Source organism: Rousettus aegyptiacus, unplaced genomic scaffold, assembly GCF_014176215.1.
Source record: "Rousettus aegyptiacus isolate mRouAeg1 unplaced genomic scaffold, mRouAeg1.p scaffold_m13_p_9, whole genome shotgun sequence".
In the NCBI taxonomy this organism is placed as follows: Eukaryota; Metazoa; Chordata; class Mammalia; order Chiroptera; family Pteropodidae; genus Rousettus; species Rousettus aegyptiacus.
This window is the reverse complement of record NW_023416312.1, coordinates 35706809-35734516: the sequence shown is the minus strand read 5'-3', so window position 1 is coordinate 35734516 and position 27708 is coordinate 35706809. Positions and strand designations below refer to the sequence as shown.

At 35.0% G+C, this 27708-nt stretch overlaps 1 protein-coding gene across 4 annotated transcripts in view; it reads right to left on the bottom strand.

The window, feature by feature from the left end:
* Positions 1-25449, bottom strand: part of NBDY (negative regulator of P-body association) — a 69013-nt gene extending 43564 nt beyond the window's left edge. Inside the window, exons 1-3 of one of the 4 annotated variants that reach the window (XR_004952842.1) lie at positions 25112-25449; positions 23452-23500; positions 23256-23340 (exon numbers count right to left, since the gene is read on the bottom strand). Coding sequence is in view for 1 of the 4 variants with exons in the window: in XM_036226838.1 (XP_036082731.1) it covers positions 25141-25347 (207 nt within the window). In the remaining 3 variants the exon portion in view is untranslated. Of the gene's footprint in view, positions 1-23255; positions 23384-23451; positions 23501-25111 lie in introns of all 4 variants that reach the window. The other 3 variants (XR_001599686.2, XR_004952841.1, XM_036226838.1) reach the window with 3 other exon arrangements.
* Between the last annotated feature and the right edge of the window lie 2259 nt (positions 25450-27708).

Genomic DNA, 27708 nt, shown 5'->3' with positions numbered 1-27708 from the left:
GAGGGGAGGGTTCTCAGAGAATCTCCTGGATGAGGCAACCTGTTTTAGCCAGGTTGATGGAGACTCATATGGCATCCACCAGTGTCTGCACTACAGAAGGAGAGAGCTCAACAAAGGAACAATAGATTTTGCCAGCAATTTTGTCTGAGAGAAAGCTGCCCCTCCAGCCCTTATCTTGAAGCCGAATTATTGAGTTCCTCCCCATGTGTCCCTGGCATTTTTTGAGCAGCTGCTCCAGTGCTGGAGGTCAAAGTGAGTGAGTCCATCACCAAGTAAGTCTGTGTGTGGGCCCTTTAAGAGGAACAGCTAGATTCCCGCAGCCTTCCACCTCACTCAGCCACAATCTCCACTGGTTTTCACAGCTAATAGTTATGGTGACTGTTGTTTCCTGCATTGAAACCCTGGGCCGGTTAGCCCAGTGTGGGGTCAGGACCCCTCGTTCCTCCAGCAGGGACCACTGCAAGGGAGAGTTACCCCTCTCAATTCTCAACCGCAACATTTGGTTGTGGGTTCCATCCATTTTGCATCTCCGCCTCTCCTACCAATCTGGAGTTGGCTTCTTCTGTGCTCCAAGTTGTAGGACTTCTGTTAAGCCAGACTTCAGGCAACTGCCAATGATGGTTGTTCTGTAATTTAGTTGTTATTTTGATGTGATCACGATGGCAGGTGAATGAAATGTCTACCTACTATGCCATCTTGACTGAAAGTCCGCAGAGCTAATATTTAGAATCAAAAGACAGATAGTTTCCCAGACAAGAAAATGCTAAAGGAGTTCACCACCAAACCAGAATTATAAAAAATGTTAAAGGAACTTCTTTAAAAAGAAGAAATAAAAGATCAAAAATGTAAATAATAACATGGCAATAACTACATATTAACAATTATTTTAAATGTAAATGCTTTAAATGCTCCTATCAAAATACATAGGATGGCTGACTGGATAATGAAACAAGACACTTGCATATTGTCCCTACAAGACTCACTTTAGATCAAAAGACATACACAGACTGAAATTAAAGGAATGGAAAAAGACATTTGATGAAAATGAAAACAAAAAAGAACTGGAGTAGCCATACTTATACCAGACAAAATGTACTTTAAAACAAAGGCTATAACAAGAGACAAAGAAGGTCTAAGACATTCAACTCCTGGATATTTATCTAAAAATAACCCAAAATACTAATTTGAAAAGATATATGCACCCACATTTATTGCAGCATTATTTATAATAGCCAACATATAGAAGCAATTTAAGTTTCAATCAATAGATGAATGTATAAAACAGAAGTGATACATATATAAAATGGACTATTACTCCATTATTACAGCCATAAAAAATGAAATTTTTCCATCTGCAACAACATGGATGGATATAGAGGGTATTATACTAAGCGAAATAAGTCAGAGAGAGAAAAACAAATACCATGTAATTTCACTAACATGAGGAATCTAAAAACCAAAATACACAAACAAACAAAACAGAAACAAACATATAGATACAGAGGAAATTTTGATAGTTGCCAGTTGGGTGGGGGGTTGGAGTTATAAGGAAAAGGAAATAGGAATAACATGGCAATAACTACATATTAACAATTATTTTAAATGTAAATGCACATACATTTAAAGGAAAATGAAAAATGAATTACGAAGTACAAATTGGTTGTTACAAAATGGTCATGAGGATGTAGAGTATAGCATGGGGAATATAATTAGTAGTATTTTAATAACTATGTATGGTGTCAGATGGTTACTGGAATTACTGGGATGATCACTTCATTAGTTATACAAATGTCTAATCACTGAATTGTACAACCAAAATTAACATAATATTATGTGTCAGTTATCATTAAAAAAATAAAAATATAAACGTTAAAAAATGTCTAAGTACTAAACTTATGGACTTTGGTGTTACAGAGGATTTTATGAATTTGACCTCAAAGGCAAGAAAAGTAATAGCAAAAATAAATGAATGGGAATATCTCAAACTGTAAAGCTTCTGTACAACAAAAGAAACCATCAACGAAACAAAAAGACAACCAACCGAAATGGGAGAATATATTTGCAAACAATACCTCCAATAAATGGTTAATGCCAAAAGTATATAAAGAACTCATACAACTCAACAACAATAAAACTATCCAATTAAGAAATGGGCAGAGGACCTGAACAGATGCTTCTCCCAAGAAGACATACAAATGGCTAATATACATATGAAAGGTTCTCAACTTCCCTAGCTATTAGGGAAACCCAAATCAAAGCCAAGAGATACCACCTCACACCTGCTAGAATGGTTATTTTCAACAACACAAAACATAACAAGTGTTGGAGAGGTTTTGAAGAACAAAGAACCTTCAATACACGCTGGTGGGAACATAAATTGATACAGCCATTATGGAAAATAGTATGAAATTTCCTTAAAAAATTGAGACTAGATCTACCGTATGACCCAGCAATCCCTTTTCTGAGTATCTACCTAAAATTTTTGAAAACATTTATTCATAAAGATATATGTACCCTTATGTTCACTGCATTATTATTCATTGTAGCCAAGACATGGAAAAACAAACAAAGTGTCCTTCTATCGATAACTGGGTAAAGAATATGTAATCCATATACACAATGGAATACTACTCAGCTCTGAGAAAAGATGAAATACTGTCACTGGTGACAACGTAGATGGATATTGAGATAATCATGCTAAGCAATGTAAATTAGACAGAAAAATTTAAGAACCATATTATTTCGTTCATGTGAGATGTAAAACTGAAAGTAACAAACAAAGAGGACAAACAATATATACAGACAACAATTTAGTGGTAACCAGAGGGAAGGGGCAGGCAGATTACAGTAAAGGGGATCAACTATATTGTAGCCAAAGGGAGACTTGACTTTGGGTGGTAAACACACATTGCAATATACAGATGTAGTATTATAGAATTGTAAACTTTGAAAGCTATGTAATCTTATTAATCAAGGTCAACACAGTAACTTTTTTTACATTTTAAATAAAGAAATGCGAGGGAGAAGGAAAAAAATGGCATAGATAATAGAGGCTCTATTCATCTCTCTGGCGATCACATCAAAGTTGTGATGGAAACAAGGAGCAAACAGCAAGGAAAAATTGCCAGAGATCTAGATGAACAAGCCATACAACTAGGGACTAATCCAAGAAATCACCCTGCAACAGCAGAAGGTAGGACAGGGCAAGGATGCAGGGCTGCCCTATCTCAAGTAGCTGAGTGAGAATGAGGCTGCAGCAGTGGCAGCTGAAGACACCTCTTTAAGAGGCCGCATCCCTGAGTTAATTTTCATGGTGACAGACCTTTTCACTCTAAGTACCAGTGCCGATTAGGCTTCATGCAAGGGACACCGGGGACTTACAGGGTGACATTGTCAGAGTGAGGGCCAAAGCATGACTCATTCTGTACAGAAGTGCTGGCAGTATCCACTGTTCCCTGTTGAGCCCTCCCCACTCCCAGTGAGCAGACACAGCACTGCCATAAACGTGATGTCATCAAACTGAATAACAGAGGTCTCTCCAACCACAGGATTCCCTGAAACCCCACCTCCCCCAACTCATGGCCCTACCCAAACCACAACCAGGTAAAGCCTCAGTGATTCAGGTGCTCTGTGCTGAGCAGCACCTAGACTCACAGTGGAGGCAGCTGGCCTCAGTTTCTGGTGTGGCCTTTTGAGGCAACTATAAGCACAGCATCTGTGGATTGCTTACTAAATCTTAACAGGTGGCCCTAGAGGGACAGGATGGGGCTGAATTTGGCCTGCACCTGAAATCTTCTCAGGACTGTGTCACTGGACACCTACTTCACAAATCCACACTAATAAGACTGGGAAACTTAGGAGATTTGCATAGTACATAGAAAAAGACACGGAAGACGAAGAAGCAGAAACCATATGAGAGGACAGAACAGAGATCCAGATATAATGGAGTCAAGTAATTAAACAGATGCAGAGTTCAAAACACTGGTTATAAAGATGTTCAATGAACTTTTGGGAAATGTAGATAAATTCAGTGATAAATTCACTTCAACAAAGAGATAAAAAAAACATAAAAAGGAAATGGAAATTTAAAAAGGGAACTAGTCTGAAATGAAGAACACATTATCTGAGATGAAAAATATATTAAATGGAATAAGCAAAGGAATAAACAAAGTGAATAAAGAAAAGAATCAAATGTCCTATGTAGAGGACGAGAAAGCCAAGGACATTCAATCAGAATGGCAAGAGATAAGATGCCAAGACTATAAAAATAATTCGAGGAGCATATGAGACACTATTAAGGCTCCAAATATCTGTCTGATCAGCATACCTGATGAAAATCAAGACATTGAACAGCTCTTTGTAGAAATAATGATGGAAAACTTCCCTAACCTGTAGAAATAATGATTGGACATAAAACCCAAGGAAACTCAGAGAATCCCCAAAACTAGGAACTCAAAGAGGTCCACACCAAGATATATCATAATTAAAATGCCAAAAGTTAAATACAAAGAAAAATATTAAAGGCAGCAAGAGAAAAACAAGTAGTTACTTATAAAGGAACACCCATAAGACTGATAGCTGATTTCTCAAAAGAAACCATGCAGGACAGAAGGGCTTGGCAAATAATATTCAACATGATGAAGACCTAGGATCTATGACCAAGAATACTTTATCCAGCAAAGCTATCATTTAGAGTGGGAAGACAGATAAGGAGCTTCTCAGACAAAAATAAGCTAAAAGAATTTATCACCACCAAGCCAGTATTACAGGAAATGTTGGAGGAACGTCTTTAAGTCAGACGGTGAAAGATAAACACTCTATGATTTTACTATATGTGAAATCTGAAGAATCAAAAGAACAAACTAATCAAAAACAGACATACAAATATAGTGGACAATTTGGTGATGGACAGAGGTAAGGGGGATTAGGGGACTGGGAGAATAATTGCCAAAACTTGTATGCAACCAAGATGTCCTTCAGCAGATGAATGGATAAATAAATTAGTATATCCAGATAATGGAATGTTATTCAGCACTAAAAGGAAATCAGTTATTCAGCCATGAAAAGACATGGAGGAACCTAAAAATGCATATTACTAAGGGTAAAGAAACCAATCTGAAAAGGCTACATACTATATGACTCCAATTACAGAACATTCTGGAAAAGATAAAACTATGGAGACAGTAGGAAGATCAGTGATTGGCAGGGGTTGAGAGGAAAAGGATTAATAGAGCACAGAGGATTTTCAAGGTAGTGAAATTATACTCTGATACTATAATGGTGAGTGCATGTCATTATACATGCGTTATAATCCACATAATATATGATAACAAGGCCGAACAATGATGGAACTATGGGCTTTGAGTGATTATATATCAATGTAAGTTCATCAATTATGACACCATTTGTACACTCAGGTAGGCAATGTTGATAGTAGAGTAGGATATGCACATGTGGAGGTAGGGGGGAAGATGAAAAATTTCTCTGTACTTTCTTTCCAATGTTTTATGAACTTAGAAGTGCTCTTTTTAAAAGTCTTTTAAAAAAAGTCAACAAACTTAGCATCATCAATAACGAATGGGACAAACTGGCATTTTGTGCCTTATGTGATGCAGAAGCAAGGACTACAGCATCATCTATGTAGTCTTGTTAAAATTGTTTAAGTTAATCACTGGAAAACAGACAAATTCAGACTGCGGAACATAGGCAGTACAACTGCCCAGACTCATCTGAAATGCCAATATTATAAATAATTAAAAGAATGAAAAAGTGCTATACTAGATTAAATATTAATAAAAAACTAAAAGAGCATGACAACTAAGTACAATGCATGATGCCTGACTAGATCCTGGATCAAAACAAATAAAACTATAATGTGTACTGTTACAACAATTGGGGAAATTTGATATGGACAGTATATCAGATAATAGTATTGTATCAATGTTAAATTTCTCTGAGTGTGATAATAGTAATGCCACTGTTCTTAGAAGATAAACACTGAAGTGTTTGGAACTAAATGTCATGGTATCTGCAAGTTATTTTCAATGATTTAGCAAAACAAAGTATGTGTGTATAAACGCTTATAAAGAAAGATATGTAGCAAAATAAAAAAAAAATGATGGATCTACCTAAAGGATGCATCTTGACTTTTCTAAAGAGTTGGCATTTTATAATATAAAAAAGTTAGTAAAGAAAAATAAGGTTTGAGATGTAAAGGTCATCTTTACTGCTAATTATAGATCCTGCTGTTAAATTCAGAAATAAATCAATGCATTCACTTTGTCTGGCAGAACATTTTCTGAAAAATAAAAGAAACAAAAAAGAATGTAAATAAAAGGATGGGAAAAAGAAATACCATCCAAGCAAAGGAAAGTCTATCAAACAAAACAAGCTTTAAATGCTAAATGGTAAAACAGGTGATTAAAAATGATAAAAGATCCACTTCTGACCTGTATGCACATAACAACAGATCCTCATATGTATAAAACAGAAATTTACAGAATTACAAGAATTTGACAAATCGACAATCACTGTAAGTTTTAAATCTACCTCTCTCAATAACTGATAGATTTAGGAGGGAAAAAACCACAAAATTAATAGTGATACTGAAAACAAGTTTAACAGACATTTATAGAACCCTGCACAATAACTGGAATATACAAAATATTTTCAGGTACACATGAAGCACTTATAAATTGATCATGTTCTCTACAACATAAAGCAAATATTAACAAGTACTAAATAATCAGCATGATATAAATCATAATGTCTGTACTAAGTGTAATTAAATAGAAAAAAATAACAAAATGTTAAACAAAAAAATAACCATGTACCTATGTCTTGGTTTCTAAATACCATTTCCCATTAGAAATACCCAAGCCCTATGAAGAAGTGATTAATGAGACAGGAAATACAAAATAAGCCTGAAAGTAAGGAAGTAAAAGTATGTTGAAGTCAAAGTACATATCAAAGAATGATGGGGTTATATCATAAGAAGAGAGAAGCCGGTTGAATGGGCTACCATTGGATAAATCTGGGACAATGAATAATGATAGCAATAAGATATTCATGAAATAAAGTAAAAATCTATGTGTCCAAAATAACATAAATAAATTTAAAAAATGTATAGACAAAAAAAGCTCTTCCTTTAAGTAGAATATAAACTAATAAATGCAGTAAAAATTATGGAATTCGAAAAATCCCCATTTTGTAGTCATTACAGTAAAAACTGGTTCAGTCAAGAATTGTCAATGGATATCAAAACCAGTGGATTTTTGTTGGATGAGAAACAGTATATTTACTGTTTCAAAGTATCTGTAGCAAAAACATTAACTACAAAAATAAAAATGATAACTTTAGAGTGAATTAGTCTAGCAAACATTATCTTAACCAAGTAATCAAGGTTAACATTATTTCTAAGGAGTCAAACCAACATATGTGCCGCTGATAATGATGCTATGAGAAAAATACCACATTACTTCTCCAGTATTCCTGCCAAAGTGCATAACCAAAAAAATAATAATGAGGAAATGGCACACAAATTAAATTGAGGAGCACATTAATTTCTCATATTTAAAAAAAAATTCCATATCATGAAAGACAAAGATAAGTTATGCTGTTCCAGATTAAAGAAAACTGAAGAGACATGACAACTGAATGCAATGCCTTATCCTGGATAGAAACTTTGACTAAGAAAAGAAAATAGCTATGAGGCATTGTTGGGACAATTGGTCAAATGGCAATATTACCTAGATATTAATATTAAGACATTAATTTCAAAGTATAATACAAAAATATAGTAATCAAAACAGTACGGTACTGGAGGCTGGTCCAAGATGGTGGCAGAGGACTCTGAAATCATCCCTCCCACAAACACACCAAATATAGACATATACATATAGAGGAATTCATCCTGGCAACTGAAAGTTGATTGAACATCTTCTGCACATCAAACAAAAAAGAGAAACCACATAGAGAAAGCTGGGGAACCACCAAAGCTCACTGGGATCTGTGGAATTACTCCAAAATTGGAGGTCGGGTGAGCACAACTGTTTACCTTCCCCCTCCACCTGGATAGCGCAGGCGGGACCTCTATCCAGGTGCTACAGCAGACCTGCAAAGCTGCTGTAGCACATTCCCAGCAGCACCACCCTGAGATCACTCTGGCCCAGAATATCCAGGGTGCCACTGCAAGGATTCACACTGGGACAACCTACCCAGACCCCATTTCACCCCTAAAAACCAGACCAGGAAAGAGATGCCACATGCATATGCATACTGAGATGCTCTGCCTAGAGACTGTACTTGCCTGGGACAGCTGAGGCACTGCTGGATGTGCGTGCATGTGTGCACGTTCACGCGCGCGCGCGCGCGCGTACACCACACACGCACGCACACACATACACACACACACACTGGTGATACCACCCGGAGCCCACTTCAGACCTGGAGAGCCATACCAACGGAGAGTCACTGGCAAGTGCAAACACACTGGACTACCCTGCACCAAACCCACTGTGGCTCCAGCCAAGTAATGCCCCAGGTACTTCATGTGCCCAACTTGATTCCAAATGGCCTGACAAAACCACCTGGTACACATAGTCTACACAGAAGGTGCTTCTGCACAATGCTACTTTTTCAAGATTGGAAGAGAAAGCTATTTCACTGAATTCATAGAAAAAAAAACACACAGAAATAAATCCTAGTGTAATGAAAATAAGTAATTTGCATGAAATGGGATTCAAAGTAATGGTCATAAGGATGTTCACAAAACTTTAAAGTAAAGTAGACGAATTTAGAGAGGACCTCAACAAAAGTTTGGAAAATATAATAAAGAACAATTCAGGGCAGAAGAATAGAATCGAATAACCGAAATTAAAAATAAACTAGAAGGAATCAACAGCAGATAAGATAATACAGAAGAACAAATTAGTGACCTGAAAGAGGATAGTGGAAATCAATCAATGAGAACACCAAAAAGGAAAACAAAAAGCGAAAATAGTTTAGGGGACCTCTGGGACAATGTCAAGCACAAAAACATTCACATTATATAGATCCCAGAAGAAGAAGCAAAAGAGAAAAAGGGGAAGAAAGTTTATTTGAAGAAATAAAGCCTGAAAATGTTCCTAACCTGAGGAAGACAAATAAAATCCAGGTCCAGAAACCACACGGAATTCCAAAAAAGATAAACCCAAAGAGACCACCCAAGACATATTGTAAATTAAATGACAAAAGTTAAAGTTAAAGAGACAGTCTTGAAGGCAGCAAGAGGAAAGCAACAAGTCACATACAAGGGGAACAAGAAGAAAGCAACAAGTCACATACAAGGGGAACAAGAAGAAAGCAACAAGTCACATACAAGGGAAACCTATAAGGCTATCAGCTGATTTCTCAGCAGCAACTCTACTGGCAGAAAGGGGTAGCAGGATATATTTAAAGTACTGAAACAAAGAAACCTACAATCTAGAATACTGGGAAAGGTTATCGTCCAGAATTAAAGGTGAGATAAACAGTTTTTCTGACAAGCAAAAACTAAATGAATTCATAACCACTAAACCAGCCTTATAAGAAATGTTAAAGTGTCTTCTTTTACCATAACCAGAAATAAAAAAAAAATCTCACTGACAAAGGTAAATAGCTAATAAACACAGTGAATCAGACACTTAAAAAGCTAGAGCGAAGTTTAAAAGACAAGAATAGCAAAATTAACTATAATGGCAATAAGTAGTAAGAGGATACACAAAACAAAAAGATCTAAAATATGACATCAAAAACATAAAGTGTGGAGTAGGAGTAAAAATGTAGTTCTATTAAAATACGCTCAAACTTAAACATGTATCAGCTTAAAATAGACTGACAGACATATAGATTGATACTTATAGACCTCATGATAACCAAAAACCTTCAAAACTAGAGCTAGGAACCAAAAAAAAGCCAACAACAACAACAAAAACACTAAAGACAACCGGGAAACCACAAGGGAAGAGATCAAGAGATGAAAAGAACAGGGAGAAAAATAAAACAACTAAAAAATAATTAACAAAATGGCAAAAATCACATATCTTTCAATAATTGCTTTAAATGTAAATAGACAAAATACTCCAATCAAGACATAAGGTGGCAGAATGGATAAAAATATAAGACCCAACTATATGCTCTTTACGAGAGACTCACTTTAAATCAAAAGACATGCACAGACTGAAAATGAAGGAATGGAAAAAGATATTTCATGCAAATATATAAAAAAAGAAAGCTGGGGGTGCAATACTCATGTCAAATGAAATATTCTTCAAAACAAAGAATGTAAAATGATATAGTCAGTAGTATTGTAATAACTATGTATGATGTCAGATGGGTGCTGGATTTATTGGGATGATCACTTCATAAGTTATATAAATGTTTAATCACTGTGTTATACCCTGGAAACTAATATAATATTGTATGTCAACTATAATTGATATATATATATATCATTTATAGTATATGTGTGTATATAATATTAAAAGAGAGACAAAAAGACTTTACATGATATTAAAGGGGTCAACCCAAGAGGAGTCTATAACAATTGTAAATATCTATGGACCCAATATAGGAACACCCAAGTATACAAAGCAAATATTAATGGACATAAAGGCAGAAAATAATAGTAATGCAAAAATAGTTAAGAACTTTCATACCCCACTTATATTGAGAGAGGAGAGGAGGCACCTGAAAAAATGCAAAGGAAAGGACTTGTAGAAATGACCAACTCAGCCGGTTAAAGTCCATTCCTGACTGCCCTCCCTCCCTCTTCCAGGACTCTCCAGCTAACATGTTTTTCCATAGCTACCTCCCCCACCTCAAGGACTCTCCAGCTCACATATATTGATTCATAGCTTGCTATCCAACTAATGTTCTTATCTCTGTAGCAGTATAGGAATAACAAGACTGTGAAAAACTGCTTGTCATATTACAATTAGAGTGCAGCCTTTGCATAGGAATCTGCTGAGAAGGTGCCGGATCAATAAGTACTACTTTCTGCTTATAGCCTCAGTGTCTCGTCTCGCCAACAATCCTATAACAGTGTTTATAACGCCCAGGTCGTGGGTTCTACAAGGCAAAATGACCTCTAAATAGATAAGACCAGTGGTCTGGAAATTCCTTCCCCTTTACAGCCCCGAACCCGAAGCTCCCCTTCCCATCCTGAGTCATGAAGTATACATGAAACCTCAGACAAAGGATTCGCAAGTCCTTTGCAAGGGCATGGCAGAGGTATACAAATTGTAGTAAATCTAACCAAAGCGAGCTCATGCATAGAGTTGTTAACCCTACATGATACACTGGCCAATAAATTCTCCTTCCTCTAACAAAATTCTCTGAGCATCCAATTTCCTCCATTGGGTGCCACTTCCTACAACAATATCAATGAATAGATCGTCCAGTCAGAACAAAGAAGTTAGTGCCAAGAAACAAGACGAAGTAAGAGACATCCCAGATCTCTACCTTTGAAGCAACAATAAGATGAACATCTAAAACTCAATAACAACAACAACAACAACAAACACCCATTTGAGCATGGGATCTGTGCCTAAGAGCTACCACAGGTCAGAACCCTGGGTGTCGGGCAGTGGACTGGAAGAAATAAAGAAGCTGCCTCTTGCAGACGCCAGAGCTACCTTTAGGAGGAGGCAGAGAGGAAACAGAAAGGCAAGTTCCTTGAACAGCCATGCCTGGGAAAGCTATGAACTCCCCATGGTGAGCTGGCAGCAGGGCCCAGGCACCAGGGCAGAAGCAGAGAAGGGATATGGCAGAAAAACTACCAGTGATATTTACTGGCCGCGGTTGCAAAACTGAGGGAGAGCCACAGCCCACAACCCCTAACCCAGAAGGCCCCTCCCCCCATACTGAAGCCTGTTGAGAACCAGGGGGATCAAAGCAAGCGCTACCCAAAATTGTTGCTAATACTGGCAGAGACTGAAAATGAGGGTAGCAAGCATGATTAAATATTTATCAGAAAATAAAAAGGCATTTTTAAGGCTTTATGTAAAGAAGGGGTCCAAGAAGCTTAGACACCACTGGAAAACAAAAGAAAAACACCTTCTTTTCAGCAGGCTAAAGAGAGATTTTTCTATAATAAATCTTCTCTCTGGAAAAAAAAATGCAGAATACACTTCCATTAATGCCCAGGTGGAGAAATAGTCCATTAAACACCATGAACAACCAAGGTGACAAGGCATCTCAGAAAGAAAGAGAAAAATCTCCAGAAATAAAGCTTACAGACATAAAAATATGCAACTTAAATGACAGAATTCAGGATGGTACTTCTGGAAAAACTCAGTAAGTTATGAAATGAGTCATATCAATAATTTCAGGAATTGAAAAAAAAAACCTAGATAAGCAGAGCAAGGACACTGAAATGCTCAAAAAGAACCAAATAGAACTTCTGGGGATGAAGAAAATAAGGCAAGAGTTGAAAAGTAAAATAGCAAGCTTGGGAAATAGAGGAAAGGATCAGTGATATCAAAGACAAAAATTTAGAAATAAATCAGAAAGAAAAAGAGAGAAACCAAAGAATGAAAAATAATAAAAGAGAAATTCAAGAACTAGCCCCAAAATATGTAAAGGAATTACTAACAGAACTAAAGTGAGAAAGAGACCAAAACACTATCATAGTAGGAGACCTAAATACCCCACTGTCGAATATGGACAGATCATCCAAAAAGAAATTCAATAAGGAAATAACAACCTTAAATGACACATTAGACCAACTGGACATAATTGACATTTACAGAGCCTTCAATCCAGGGGCTTAAATATTCTTCTCCAGTGCACATGGAACATTCTCAAGAATCGACTATGTACACAGAGATAGCCTCAACAAATATACGAGGGCTGAAATCATACCAACCGTATTCTCTGATCAAGTTGCTTTGAAGCTAGAGATCAACTGCAGAAATAAAGCGGGAAGAACAACAAATACATGGAGATTAAACAGGTCACTGAAGAATAACTAGGTCACAGAAGAAATTAAAAGAGCAATCAAGAGATACATAGACATGAATGATAATGATAGTACAACATATTAAAACGTTTTGGACATGGGAATAGTGGTCATAAGAGGAAAGTTAATATCATTAGAGGCCAATCTCCTAAAAAAAGAATGACTCCAAATAGACAACCTAATGCTTCATCTAAAACAACTAGAAATGGAAGAACAAATAAAGTCTAAATAAAGTCAGCAGAAAGAAAGAAATAATCAAAATTAGAGCAGGAATAAATAAAATTGAAAACAAAAAAAAAAGATAGAAAAAATAAATGCAACGAAGAGATGGTTCTTTGAGAAGGTTAATAAAAGTGACAAACCCCTGGCTAGATTCACTAAAGAAAAAATGGAAAGTATACAAATAAACAAAATCAGGGATGAAATTGGGGAAATAACGACTGACTTCAGAGAAATACAAGAATTATACAAGAATACTATGGAAAAGTATATAACAGCAAATTTAATGACCTAGAAGAAATGGACCAGTACTGAGAAAAATACAACCTTCCTACACTGAATCAAGAACTGGAAAATATAAATAGACTGATCAGCAGTATGGAAATCAACAGTCATCAAAAATCTATCAAAAAGTAAAAGTGCTGGACCAGATAGCTTCACCAGTGAATTCTACCAACATTCAAAGAAGATTTAATACCTATTCTCCTCGAACTCTTGCAAAAAATCAAGAACAAGGTAATACTTCCCAAAACATTTTATGAGGCCAATATTACTGATAAAAAAAAAACCTGGTAAAGATAACACACACACACACACACACACACACACACACAAACTACAGACCAATATCTCTCATGAACACAGATACAAAAATCCTAAATAAGATACTAGCATACTGAATAAAGCAACATATTGGAAAGATTATATACTACGATCAAGTGGGCTTCATCCCAGATGCACAGGGATGGTTCAACATATGCAAATCATTAATGTGATATACCACATAAACAAATTAAAAAGTAAGAATCATATGATCATATCAATAGATGAAGAAAAAAGTCTTCGACAAGATTCAGCATGCATTTATGATCACAACACTTAACAAAATTAGTATAGAAGAAAAGTACCTTAACATAATAAAGGCCATCTATGACAAATGCTCAACCAACATTATACTTAATGGTGAAAAACTAAAAACTTTCCCTCTAAGATAAGGAACAAGGCAAAGCTCTCAACTATCGCCACTCTTTTTCAATATAACATTGGAGGTCCTAGCGAGTGCAATCAGACAAGAGAATGCTATAAAATGCATCCAAATAGGAAATGAAGAAGTCAAACTGTCACTATTTGCTAATGACATGATTCTCTATATAGAAAACCCTAAAGACTCCACAGGAACACTACTAGAAACAATAAGCATACATAGTAATGTCTCTGGATACAAAATCAACGTTCAAAAATGTATAGCATTCCTATACTCTAATAATGAAGCATCAGTAAAAGAAGTAAAAAAATTATTCCTTTCACAATTGCAACAAAAAGAATAAAATACCTAGGAATAAATTTAACGAAACAAGCAAAGGACCAATATAATGAAAACTATAAGACTCTATTAAAAAAAGTTGAAAAAGATACAAAGAAACGGATTAATATTCCGAGTTCTCTGATTAGAAGAATCAACACTGTTAAAATGACCATATTACCTAAAGCATTATAAAGATTTAATGCAATCCCCAACAAAACTCAATTGGCATTTTTTAAAGAAATAGAACAAAAAATCTTCAGACTTGTACGGAAGCACAAAAGACCCTGAATTGCCAAAACCATCCGGAGAAAAAAGAATGAGGCTGGAGGCATCACTCTGCCCAACTACAAATTATACTACGAAGCGACAATAATCAAAATGGCATAGTATTGGCAGCAAAACAGATTCACGGACCAGCGGAACAGAATCAAGAGTCCAGTAGTAAACCCATATTAATATGGGCAAAGAATTTTCTACAAAGAAGCCAAAAACACACAGTGTAGAAAGAAAAGCCTCTTGAATAAATGGTGCTGGGAAAACTGTAAAGCCAACTGCAAAACAATGAAAGTAGACTATTGTGTATTACCACCAAAATTAACTCAAAATGGATTAAGGACCTAAATATAAGACCTGAAACAATAAAATGCATAAAAGAAAACATAGGAACTAAACTCCAGGACCTTGGACTTAAAAAGGATTTTATGAATTCGACCTAAAAAGCAAGGGAAATAAAAGCTAAAATACATCAATGGGACTGCATCAAACTAAAAAGCTTCTGCTCAGCAAAAGAAATCTTTAACAAGGTAAAGAGAGAGCCATCTAAATGGATAAATATCTTTGCAAGTAACACCTCTGATAAGGGCCTAATATCCAAAACATACGAAGAACTCATACAATTTGATAATGACAAAAAAAATGATCCCATCAAAAAATGGGCATAAGACCTGAACAGACACATCTCCCTAGAGGACATATGAATAGCCAACAAATATTTAAAGAGATGCTCAGCATCACTAGCTATTAGGGAAATGCAAATCAAAACCACACTGAGATATCATCTCACACCTGTTAGAAAAGGTATAATCAACAGGACAAGAATTACAAATGTTGGAGAGGATGCAGAGAAAAAGGAACTCTCATACACTGCTGGTGGGACTGCTAATTAGTATAGCTTGTTTGAAAAACAGTACAGAGGTTTCTCAGAAAACTAAGAATTGATCTACCATAGCAATCCCCCTACTGGGTATTTACTCCAAGACTTGAAAACCCATATCTGAAAAGATATCTGCACACCAATATTCATAGCAGCTTATTCACAGTGACCAGGACATGGAAGCAATCAAAGTGTCCTATGATAGAAGATTGGCTAAAGAAGCTGTAGTGCATATATACAATGGAATATTACTCAGCTATAAGTAGAGATGAAATTCTGCCATTTGTGACAACATTAACAGACCTTGAGATAATCATGCTAAGCAAAATAAGCCAGGTAGAAAAAGTTAAAAAAAAATCATATGATATCACTTATATGTGGAATATAAACCTAAAAGCAAGCAATGAGCAGGACAAACAGAGACTCATGGACATGGGCTATAGATTATTGGTTACCAGAGGGTAGGGGGTAGAGGAGAAGGGGAGGTATATAGTTATAGGGGGTCAAATATATGGTAGCTGAAGAAAACTGGACTTTGGTTGGTAAACACACAATAAAGTATACAGATGTCAAATTATAATGTACATCTGGAATTATATAATTATATTAACCAATGTTACCCCAATAAACTTCAAAAAAAAGGGAAAATAGAAAATAAGGAAATACTGATCTTATATTCCACAATAGATCAGATTGGCTTAACAGACATTTTTAGAACACCTCATCCCAAAACTGCAGATTACACATTTTTCTCACATGCACATGAAACATTTTCTATGATAGACACATATTAGGCCACAAAACAAGTCTCAATAAATTAAAGAATGCCAAAATTATATTGAGCATATTTTCTGGCCACAGTGGCTTGAAACAAGAAATCAACTATGATGGGAAAACTGAAAAAAAAAACACAAATATACGTGGAGATTAAACAACATGCAACTAAACAAACAATGGATCACAGAGGTCATCAAGCATGAAATCAAAAATTACCTTGAGGCAAATGAAAATGAAAATACAACATCACAAAAATTTATAAGATGCAGCAAAAACAGCTTTAAAAGGAAAATGTATTGTTATACAGGCTTACCTCAATAAGCAAGCAAAATCTCAAATGAACAATCTAACTTCATGCCCGATGAAACTAGAAACAAAACTCAAAGTACGTACAAAGAAATAAAGTTCAGAGCAGAAATAAACAAAATAGAGACTAAAAAGCAATGGGAAAGATTAATGAAACTAAAAGCTGGTTATCTCATAGGATAAATAAAAGTGACAAGCTCTATCAAAACTCATCAAGAACAAAAGACATCCCAAATAAAATCTGAGATGAAAGAGAAAAGATTACAACTGACACCACAAAAAAGATCATTAAATAATACTATAAAGGTAGTAGGATACAAAATCAATATACAGATATGTCAGATTTCTATACACTAATAACAAACAATCAGAAGGAGAAATCAAAACAAACCCATTTACAATAGTTCCAAAAAGAATTAAATATGTAAGAAGAAATTAAACCAAGGAGCTGAAAAACCCACGCTCTGAAAACTATATGACATTGAAAAAAGAAAATGAAGAGGACATAAATAAATGGAAGGATATACAGTACTCATGGATTTGAAAAATATTGTTAAAATGACCATACTACCCAAAGCAATCTATAGATTTAATGTAATCCCTATAAAAATGCCAATGATGTTTCTCTCATTACTGGAAATATAACCCTAACATTTATATAGAACCACAAAAGAAAACAAACAGTCAAAGCAATCTTGAGAAAGAAGAATATATTTGGAGGTATCACACTCCCTGATTTCAGACTATACCATAAAGCTATAATAATCAAAATAGTATGGTACCAGAACAAAAACAAACATATAGATAGATGAAATAGAGAAGCCCCAAAATAAACCCTTGCTTATATGGTCAATGACTATATGAGAAAGTAGGCAACAATATACAGTGGAGAAATGATGGCCCCTTCAACAAATGATATTGGGAAAATCGAACAGATGCATGCAAAAATGAAACTGGACCACTCTCTTACATCATACATAAAAACAAACTCAAAATAGATTAAAGATTTAAATGTAAGACTTGAAACAACATGCATAAAATTCCTAGAAGAAAACAGTACAATTGGTACCAGTCTTAGTCTTATCAAAAATGTCTTTTTGATAAGATCCCCTCAAGCAAGGTAAGCAAAAGCAAAAATAAAGAAATGGGACTTTGTCAAACGGAAAAGCTTCTGCACAGTGAAGGATTCCATTATTTTTTTAAAAAGACAACCTACTGGAAAGGAGAGATATTTGTAAATGATCCGAAAGGGGTTGATATCCAAAATATATAAGAAATTCATACAACTCAATAACATAAAAAAATCATTTAAAAATAATCAAAAAACGAGCAGAGAACATGAAGAGACATTTCTCTGGAGAAGGCATACAGATGGCCAAAAGATATATAAAAAGATACTCAACAACAACAATCACCAGGAAGCATAAAATCACAATATCACTTCACACCTGTCAGAATGTATATTATCAAAAAGTCAACAAATACCAAGAGTTGGCAAGGAGGTAGAGAAAAGGAAGCCGTCATGCACTATTAGTGGAATTGTAAATTGGTGTAATCTTTATGGAAAATAGTACAGATTCCCCAAGAAATTAAAAATAGAACTACCATACTTCCCAGCAATACCACTTCTGGGTATTTATCAGAAATAAAGGAAAACACCAATTTGAACAGATATATACACCTATTATGATCATTACAGCATTATTTACAATATCTAAGGTGTTCATCTACAGATGAATGGCTAAAGAGAATGTAATATACACACACAATGGAATATTAGTCATAAAAAATGAATTCTTGCTATTTGCGACAACATGGATGGATCTAGAGGATATTATGCAAAGTGAATGAGTCAAAGAACGATAAATACCTTTTGATTTCACTTATATGTGATATCTAAAAAACAACAAAACAAAACAATACTCGTAGATACAGAGAATAAACTAATGATTGCCATGAAGATGGGTGGTTGGGGATGAGTGAAAAAGGTTTAAGAGGAAATGAGGTACAAACTTCCAGTTATAAAATAAGTAAGCCACAGATGCAGTGCCCAACACAGATAATATAGTCGATAATATCATAATAATTTTGTATGGTGACAGATGGTTACTGGACTCAATGCAGTGGTCATATCATAAGGTGTGTGTATACATACACATCGACTCATTATGCTGTACACTTGAAGCTAATATAATATTGCAGGTTTACTATGTTTTAATAAAAGCTATAAAAGGAAAAATATGGTACTGGCATAAAAACAGACACTTAGACCAATGGAACAGAATTGAAAGCCCAGAAATAAACCCCTATTTATATGGTTACCTAATATTTGACAAGGAAGCCAAGAAGACTCAATGGAGAAAAGATAGTCTATTTGATAAACCATGCTGGAAAAACTGCAAAATTACATGAAAAAGAATGAATCTGAAGCACAATGTTACATCGCTCGCAAAAATTAATACAAAATATGTTGAACACTTAGGGTAAGACTTGAAACCACAAACTCTAAAAAACACAGGGGAAAAGCTTCTTGACATAGGTCTCTGCAAGGATTTTATGGCTATAACAAAAGCAAAAGCAATAAAAGAAAAAGTCAACAAGCAGGACTACATCAAACTGAAAAAGTTTCTGCATAGCAAAAGAAATGATCAGTAGATTGTAAAGGAAACCTATGAAATGGGTCTGTGGCAGAGTTCCTTCCAGGAGGCCCGGGGCCACACATGCAGTGGCAAGCTTCCACAGAGCCTGAGCACCACCCAGGCCTGCATCCAAAGATCACACACACAAAAGGCAGACAGGGCACACACCAGAACCCTGCTAAAGCAAATCCTGCTTCACAGGGTCAGCCTCTTACCAGCCAGTCCTCCCAACCAATCATCCCAAGGTCCATCCCTCCTGCTGACATGCAAACAGCAACTAAAACTCAACTACAACAATAAGGCACACATGACACATATAAGGGACACACCTGAAGAACCTGGCTCAGGTGACATGGGAAGACTGCACCACTGGGCCCCAGAGGGAACATACTAGATAAGGCCACTCTACTAAGAATGGGAGACATGGCGGCCCTACCCAATATATAGAAATTAACACAGACAGCCTGTCAAAATGGGGGAGACAAAGAAACATGTCCCAAATGAAAGAATAGAACAAAGTTCCAGAAAAAGAACTAAATAAAATGAAGACAAGCAATCTACCAGATGCGGGGTTCAAAATATGGATTATAAGGATGCTAAAAGTGGAGCTAGAAAACATAAAAAACATAAAAATAAAACAAATAAACCCAAAACACTACTTCAAAGGGACATATGAACCTATATGTTCATTGCAGCATTATTTACAATAGCCAAGATGTGTTGGCAACCTCAGTGTCTATCAAAAGGTAAATGGATGTAGAAGAGTTGGTACATATATACAATAAAATACTGGCCATAAAAAAGAATGAAATCTTGTTAGCTGCAACGACATGGATGGACCTAAAGGGTATTGTGCTAAGTGGAGTCAGAGAAAGTGTGCTAAATCAGACAGAGAAAGACAAATGCCATATTATTTCATTTAAATGTGGAATCTAAAGAACTCATAGATATAGAGAATATTTTGATGAATGCCAGATGGGAGGGGATTTGTGGTGTGGGTGAAAAAGGAAAGGTATTAAGAAGTACAAATTGGTAGTTACAAGCAGTCATAAAGATGTAAAGTATAGGAAAAGGAATACAGTCAATACTATTGTAATATCTATATATACAGTGTCAGATGGAAACTAGATATATAGGGGTGATCACTTTGCAAGTTACATAAATGTCCAGTCAGCATGTTGTACACCATAAACTAATGTAATATTGTATACCAACTGTAATTGAAAAAGATGAGGGGAAAATTAAATCATTTCTTCAATTAAATAAATTAATTAATAAAAACAAAACAAAAACAAAATAAAACAACAAAAGGAGGCAATCCTGCCATTACCAAAATACTGAATAAACCTTGAGGACCTTATGCTAAGTGAAGTAATTCAGACAGAGAAAGACAAATACTATATAATTTCACTTATACAAGGAATCAAAAAAAAAAAAAAACTAATTCATAGAAACAGAGAGTGAACTGGTGGTTTCCAGGGGTGAGACGGTTGGCAAAATGGGTGAAGGTGGTCAAAGGATATAAACCTTCAGTTATAACATGAATAAGTTCTTGGAATTTAATGTACAGCATGATGTACATTATATTATGGTTAATACAACAGTTATAGTATAGTTATATAAAATTATAAAACTATAGTTATAGTATACTTAATACTATACTATGGAATAGTGAGTATAGTTAGCAATATTGTATACTTAAAAGTTAAAAGAGTAGATCTTAAAAATTCTAACCACACAAACAAAAAATGGTAACTATGTAAGATAACTGATGTGCTAACTAACCTTATTGTGTTACTCATTCTGTAATATGCATGTATTGCAAATCATCACATTGTACACCTTACACTTACAACAATTTTATATGTCAAATATATGTCAATAAAGGTGGGAAAAATAATACAGTTTACATTGTCCATTTGAAATATGTTTTCTCAAACTCATCCCTTTCTCAGTGAATGAGTACACAATCGTGACAATAAAGGTTTATGAAACAACAAAAAATGGAACAATGTCAAATTCCTATTTTATCCCACGTACTGAAGTTGTGTAATAGAAAGGCATTATTCTGAGAATATTACACTGAAGTATTTACAGGTAAAGGAGCATGATGTCTGCAAGTTAAAGAGAAAAAGAGTAAAAGGGAGAGAGAGAGAAAGAAGAAAAGGGGTAGGGGAGGAGAGGAAAAAAGGTAAGGGAGAGGGGGAAGGAAATGATAAAGAATGATATGGAAATAGAGAATGATAAAGCAAACATGGCCAAAAGTAATTGGTGAATCTAGGTAAAGCGTATAATGGAGTTCTTTGTAAATTCTTACAATTTTTAAGTATAAAATTAAATCAAAATAAAAAATTTAAAAATATAAGTATAAGGGATAGTTACCAGAAGAAAGTAGGTAGAGGGATGGGTGAAAAGGGGAAGAAGAATATCTTGTGATAAGTTTGTGATAAGTTTGCACATTGATAGATGGTTATTAGTATTAGTGAGGTGATCACATTGTAAGGTATAAAAATGTCAACTCACTATATTGTACACTCGAAAATAATATAATCAATATAAGATTGTATACCAACTATGCTTAAATAAAAATATACTTTAAAAAGTATAAATAGCATCAATAATTCCATCATTGAACAGCATAATCGCACTTTTCCTATGTATTTAATGAAAAATAAGTTTTATATTGCCAAGATCTATTGGGATAAGGAGACAGAATATAATTTTGGTTTTTGTTACCAGAAGGACAAAAAACATAAAACATTTTAAAGCAGAAAATAAGATGAAGTTCTTCTATAACTGAACTAATGATTTCACAATATGATTTTAAAATAGACCTTTGTGTTTGTAAATAAAAAAAACTCATGATCAAAAAGAAATCATAAATTAGAAAAGTCATTGAATTACAATAAATTACTACATGAAAAACCTGTGAAATTCTTCTAAAGTGGTAGATAGTGAAAAATTTATAGTCATAATTTAGAAAAGAAAACTGAAAATTACTGACATATAGGACCAAATAAATAAACTAGAAAAAGAGCAAACAGAAAGTAAAGAAAAAAATAAAGGTAAAAGCAAAAATTAATAAAATAGGAAACAAAATATTCGATAGTGAGGTCTGATGAAACCAAAAATGGGAAAAACATTAGAAAATTGATTACTGTAATTTATCACACAGTCACACTGTCATATTAATGGAGGAAAAAAACCCATATGATCATAGCAGTAAATACCAAGTATCTGGAGAAGAAATTACATACTAATTCATAATAAAAACTCTCAGCAAACTAAGAATAGAAAGGAACTTCCTTAACCTGAAAAAGAAAATCTACTAAAATGGTGAAACATTTGTAGAATTCCCTTGTAAATTCAGTAGCAAGACAAGGAAATCCTCTATCGCTGCTACTATTTCTCACTGTACTGAAGATCCCAACTAGCACAGTGAAATAAGTTTAAAAATTGCTAAAAATATTGGACAATCTAAAACATATTGGGAAGAAACTGCCATTATTCCCAATGTAATTAATTAACAGAGAACCCATAAATTATTAGAACAAATACAATTCAGAAAGGCTGCAGCATATAAAATCAACATGTGGTTTAATCAGAAAATGTGGTTTAAAAGATACACTTCACAATAACATCAGAAACTATAAGGCAATTAGAGTGAATGGAACAAAACAACTTATAGATTTACACTATTTTGTGGTATATATGGATGGTTTCATATAGTGTAGAAAATGCTTTCAATTTTATCATTTGGTGATAGCTTTTTGTTTTTTGTTTGGCTAGTTATTTTCAACATCATAATCAATCAATTTAGTGTCATAATCAACTATTTTTCTTCCCCCCTTAGTAAGTTTTTAGTAAGGACATTACCTTAACAATCACAACTTCCCAGCACAGGACAACAGAAAAAGCAGGGTAGCATTGTCAATAATCTTCATTGTCTTCACTGGAGGAACTATTTTACAAATAGGTGAAGGAAACTGAGTCATACTGTAATCCTTCAATGAATGAAAAATAGTAAAATAAGGTAAAATCATTTTTTGTTAATTTATCTCTTTCCCCTGACCTCTTCAAGTCCTTCTGTTCCACCATACCTCCATTTCAATTTTATACTCCTGTAAAAACAGTTATATAGATAATATTGAAAGGATCCATTGCATATCGATAACAAATAATAATTGACAATAAGTATAATAATAAGTATAGACTATGGAAACCCTTTAGAACAGTATCTAGCATGTAAAAAATGTTCAGTAAATACTATTATTACAATTTTTCAGTGATTTGAATCACTGAAAGAAATTATGTAGCTCTTGCACTTCTTGCTCTACACAACCTTTGTTTTCTATGTAAGCACTGCTATCCCTATGCTCTCCTGCCCACCACCACTACCGGTTTGGACATAGAGGTAAAGTTGAGGGAAATACGGCTTAAGGAATGACCTGGTGATGCTTTCAAGTGAAATAGAGCTCATTAGTTTTTCTATGCACTACAACCAAGCCCTAAATCCAGTACCCTCTTAGTTGCCACTGTTAGATTATCATTCATTGATTTATTTATTCAAATAGATTTCACTCTTACTATGTTCCAGGCACTATGCCTTGGCTGTCCATCCCTTTCCCAGTACAATACCTAGTCCATTGCAATGATTCCATAAAGGTTTATTGCATGAATGAAGAAGGGATGCCCTGTGTCCTTTGGATTACAACGATCTGTGATGCTCAGGTCAGATTTGGTTTTATTTCTTGCATTCTATAAGTTGATATAAATTAAAGATCGTTTCTCTGATAGTAAAAATTGGACTCCTTACAATGTGTCACCTGCTTGAAAATCTTCAATGGTTGCCACTACTTATGGATTAAACTACATACTCCTTAGCATTATATTGAAGGACCTGCAACACTCTATTTCACCTCCGAGTCCTCATAGATTCAGAATTATAGCCAAGCTTTTCCCAGAATAAGCCTGTCTTGGGGCTTTTGTTTCAGAAACACTAGGCCTGAAAAACATTCTCTCCCCTTCCAGATGAAAAGATGTCATTCACTCTCTAAGGTCCACCCAAATTTCCCCCTTCCTCTTAGACAGCTCATGATTACTAACAAACAGAATGATTTGGTCCACCCTAAGTTGCTTCCTCAATACCTTGTACAAGCAAATATTATGGCACTAGGGTTTTACTTAACATATTCTAACTATTTTTTTTACTTACTAAATTCTCCCACCATACACAATCACACACTTCTGTTAAGCACTGTGCTAAGAATAAGCATTACACCTTCAATACATCTTTACTGATCTTAAACATTTTTTAATTGAAAGTTTCAAATGTACACAAAAGTAGTGAGAACAGTATAATGAATCGCCATGTATACATCCCCTTGCTATAATAATTATCAACTCATGAACCTTTTGTTTGTAAGCCCCACCTCGACCCCTCGAAATTACTTTCAAACATATCAAAAGATTTAACTCTATTTCTTAAAAAATAACAACCACCGTTATCACAATATAATAAAATAATTCTTATGTCATTAAATATCCATAATTTCATCCAAGTATATTTTGTGAGTCATTTAATGCCTGCATAGTCTTTCTTCAATTTTAAAATCATGGAGCGTTTCAATTTTAAAATCATGGAGCGAACAGGGAAAATGGGAAGGCGATGTAGGAAATGCATAATTAAGATTCAGAAAGCCAGGATGTTCCAGATAGAGAAAGAATCTAACCTGGTTTAGGGTGAGAGAAGTATATTCTACTACTTCTCCGGAGGAGGAGGGTGCGACGTTAGACCAGGTGATGCCGGAGGAGGTGCGGAGGGCAGAGAGGTACTACCTCCGTTGGGGGTTCCTTCCGGATAATCCCACCGTGGAGCTAGGAGGCAGCGCTTTTTTGGAGGCTTGGTTTCCCGTGTGTTTCCAGGTGGGAGCGTGGATCTCCCGGATGTACAAGGTTGGTCCTCCATAAGGGTTATAGGACCTGGGTGTCAGCTCTCTCTGGTGGACCCTCGCGAGGCCAAAAGACCTGAGATGGCGGCGTCTCCTCCAGGCACAGAGCTTCCTCCCGGTTTCTCTCTTACCGCATTTCCTGTATCCTGATACGTATATCCCCTTTTTGCCTCCGCCCCAGCTCCCTACCCTACCCCATTTTAACGTTTTTACAAGGATCAGCCTTTTTAAAAGTGATTCATATTATATATATATATATATATATATATATATATATATATATATATATAATGCTTTTTCATCGTCCCTCCCCCTGTGTAACTAAATCTATGGAAAGACTTATACATTTTATGCTATTTTATAATTAAAAGAAATTTAGGTTTACACCTAAGTGGTAAACTCTGCATAGATTGTGGAATGGCACGGAGTGTTAAGGGGCGGGTCTGGAGCCGCAGCGGGGAAAACAAAGAAATTATTGAAGCGCTAACAGTTTTACGATCTAGTTGCAAATGCAAAGCACAAAGCCATGAAACTACCTACGACCATTTAAAAACAATATACAAACATATTAGTTGACTAAAGTGCAGAATAGAATGCTAGCACTGACTTTGGAAATTGAATGTGGGAAATAAATTTACCGTATGTCATAGAATCTAAGAACGCTTTTTTTCATATTTTAACAACTTAGAAATCTCTAAAAGCTTGCCTTTTCTTGATGCTTCAACATCTAGGAAATCTCTGACAATTGATGGTAAGTCATGCTTTAATTGGCGATGCTTATTTTTTCCCTATATAGTTGTAGAAAATTATGATCAATCTTACTATCGAAGATGTATTATATTCTATGATATGTGGTAAGTAACCAGAAGAGGGTGCAATGTGGCTTAGAAGAAAAGGTTACTGGAACTACTTAGACCTTCACCATTGACACCCATCTCCCTTAGGCTATGTAATAAACTAAACCACACTTTTCCAACACTGTCCTCCTTTTAAAAAAATTAATAAAGTTCGATATTTAACATCAAAATAGAACTGACTTTTAAAATACTATGCTATTTGCCAGGTTTGTGATACTTAAGTAGTTTATTGAACACTTTAAGCTTTAGTTTCCAGGACATAATTTCTTCTTTGCAAAACTATTGTCATAATCAGGGAAAAAGCCATTAAAACACTTATTAGCCATGATTGTTTCTTATATCTATAATCAACACCTTCCTTCAAGTACCAGCCCTTTATGCAAACTAGATACTCAGGAAATGTTTGGAATATAAATGACCCTGTGTTTCTCTATCAGATGCTACTAATAAAGACAAACAATGTAGCAGTAGGTTAATGAAAATATGTGAAGGGAAACCAAGACAAAGAAGGCTCTAGAGCTGGAAGAGCAGTTTGGACTAGACATATATATGTATGAGTCAGTATGTGGTAGTTGAAGTCATGAGAATGGATAATATCCCCAAGGGAAAAAAATATATAGGAAAGTAAAAGAGAGAAGTGGGCTAAATAGAGAATAGTAAGTAATAAGAGATTGAAAAAGAGAAGCCTGCTACGAAGGCTAAGAAAGGTAACCAAAGTCAGAAAAGAGAACTCTGATGCAGAGTTTCGCACCCTTGACACTACTGACATTTGAAGCCAAATCATTCTTTGTGGTGGAGAGTGTGGCTGTCCTGTGCATTGTAGGATATTTAGCACTATCCCAACCCAAGTCAGTAGCACCCCACCACCACCTCAAGACCTAACAACCAAAAATGTCTCCAGACACTGACAAATGTCACCTGGGAGGCAAAATCATCCCCATTGAGAACCACTGGTCTCTCCCTAATCCTCTGAACTTGTTCTTTTCTTAGTGTTCTTTATCTAAGTGAATGTCATGCCTTCAACCTACTAGAAGTCAAACCTTAGAGTCCTTTGTTTTGATATTGCAGAATATTTTATTATTTTCCAGAGTAAATGAAGCAACAGTTTTATAATCTTTTTACATGAGTCTATAAATATGTGATTCTAAAGACTTTAAGAGTAAAAGTTGAAATGAAATTTTATAGCTGCAGTTTTAGCAAATTAAGAGAAATATTTGCCTATCTTAGTGAAATGACAGGAATTAAAAATTATATCAAATCCAGGTAGGTTTGATTTATGGTAAACATTTAACTGAGGTGAAAGCAGTCCCACCTTAGAACTGCTGGCCTCATCCTGGACTATACTGCAACTGTATTTACTTTTATTTTTAGTTGTGGTAAAATACATATAACAAAATTCACCATCTGAAATATTTTAAGTCTATAGTTTAGTAGTGTTAAGTATATTCACAATGTTGCACAAAAATTCTCCAGAAATGTTTTGTATACATTAAGCAAGTTCCCATTTTCCCCTTTTTCCAG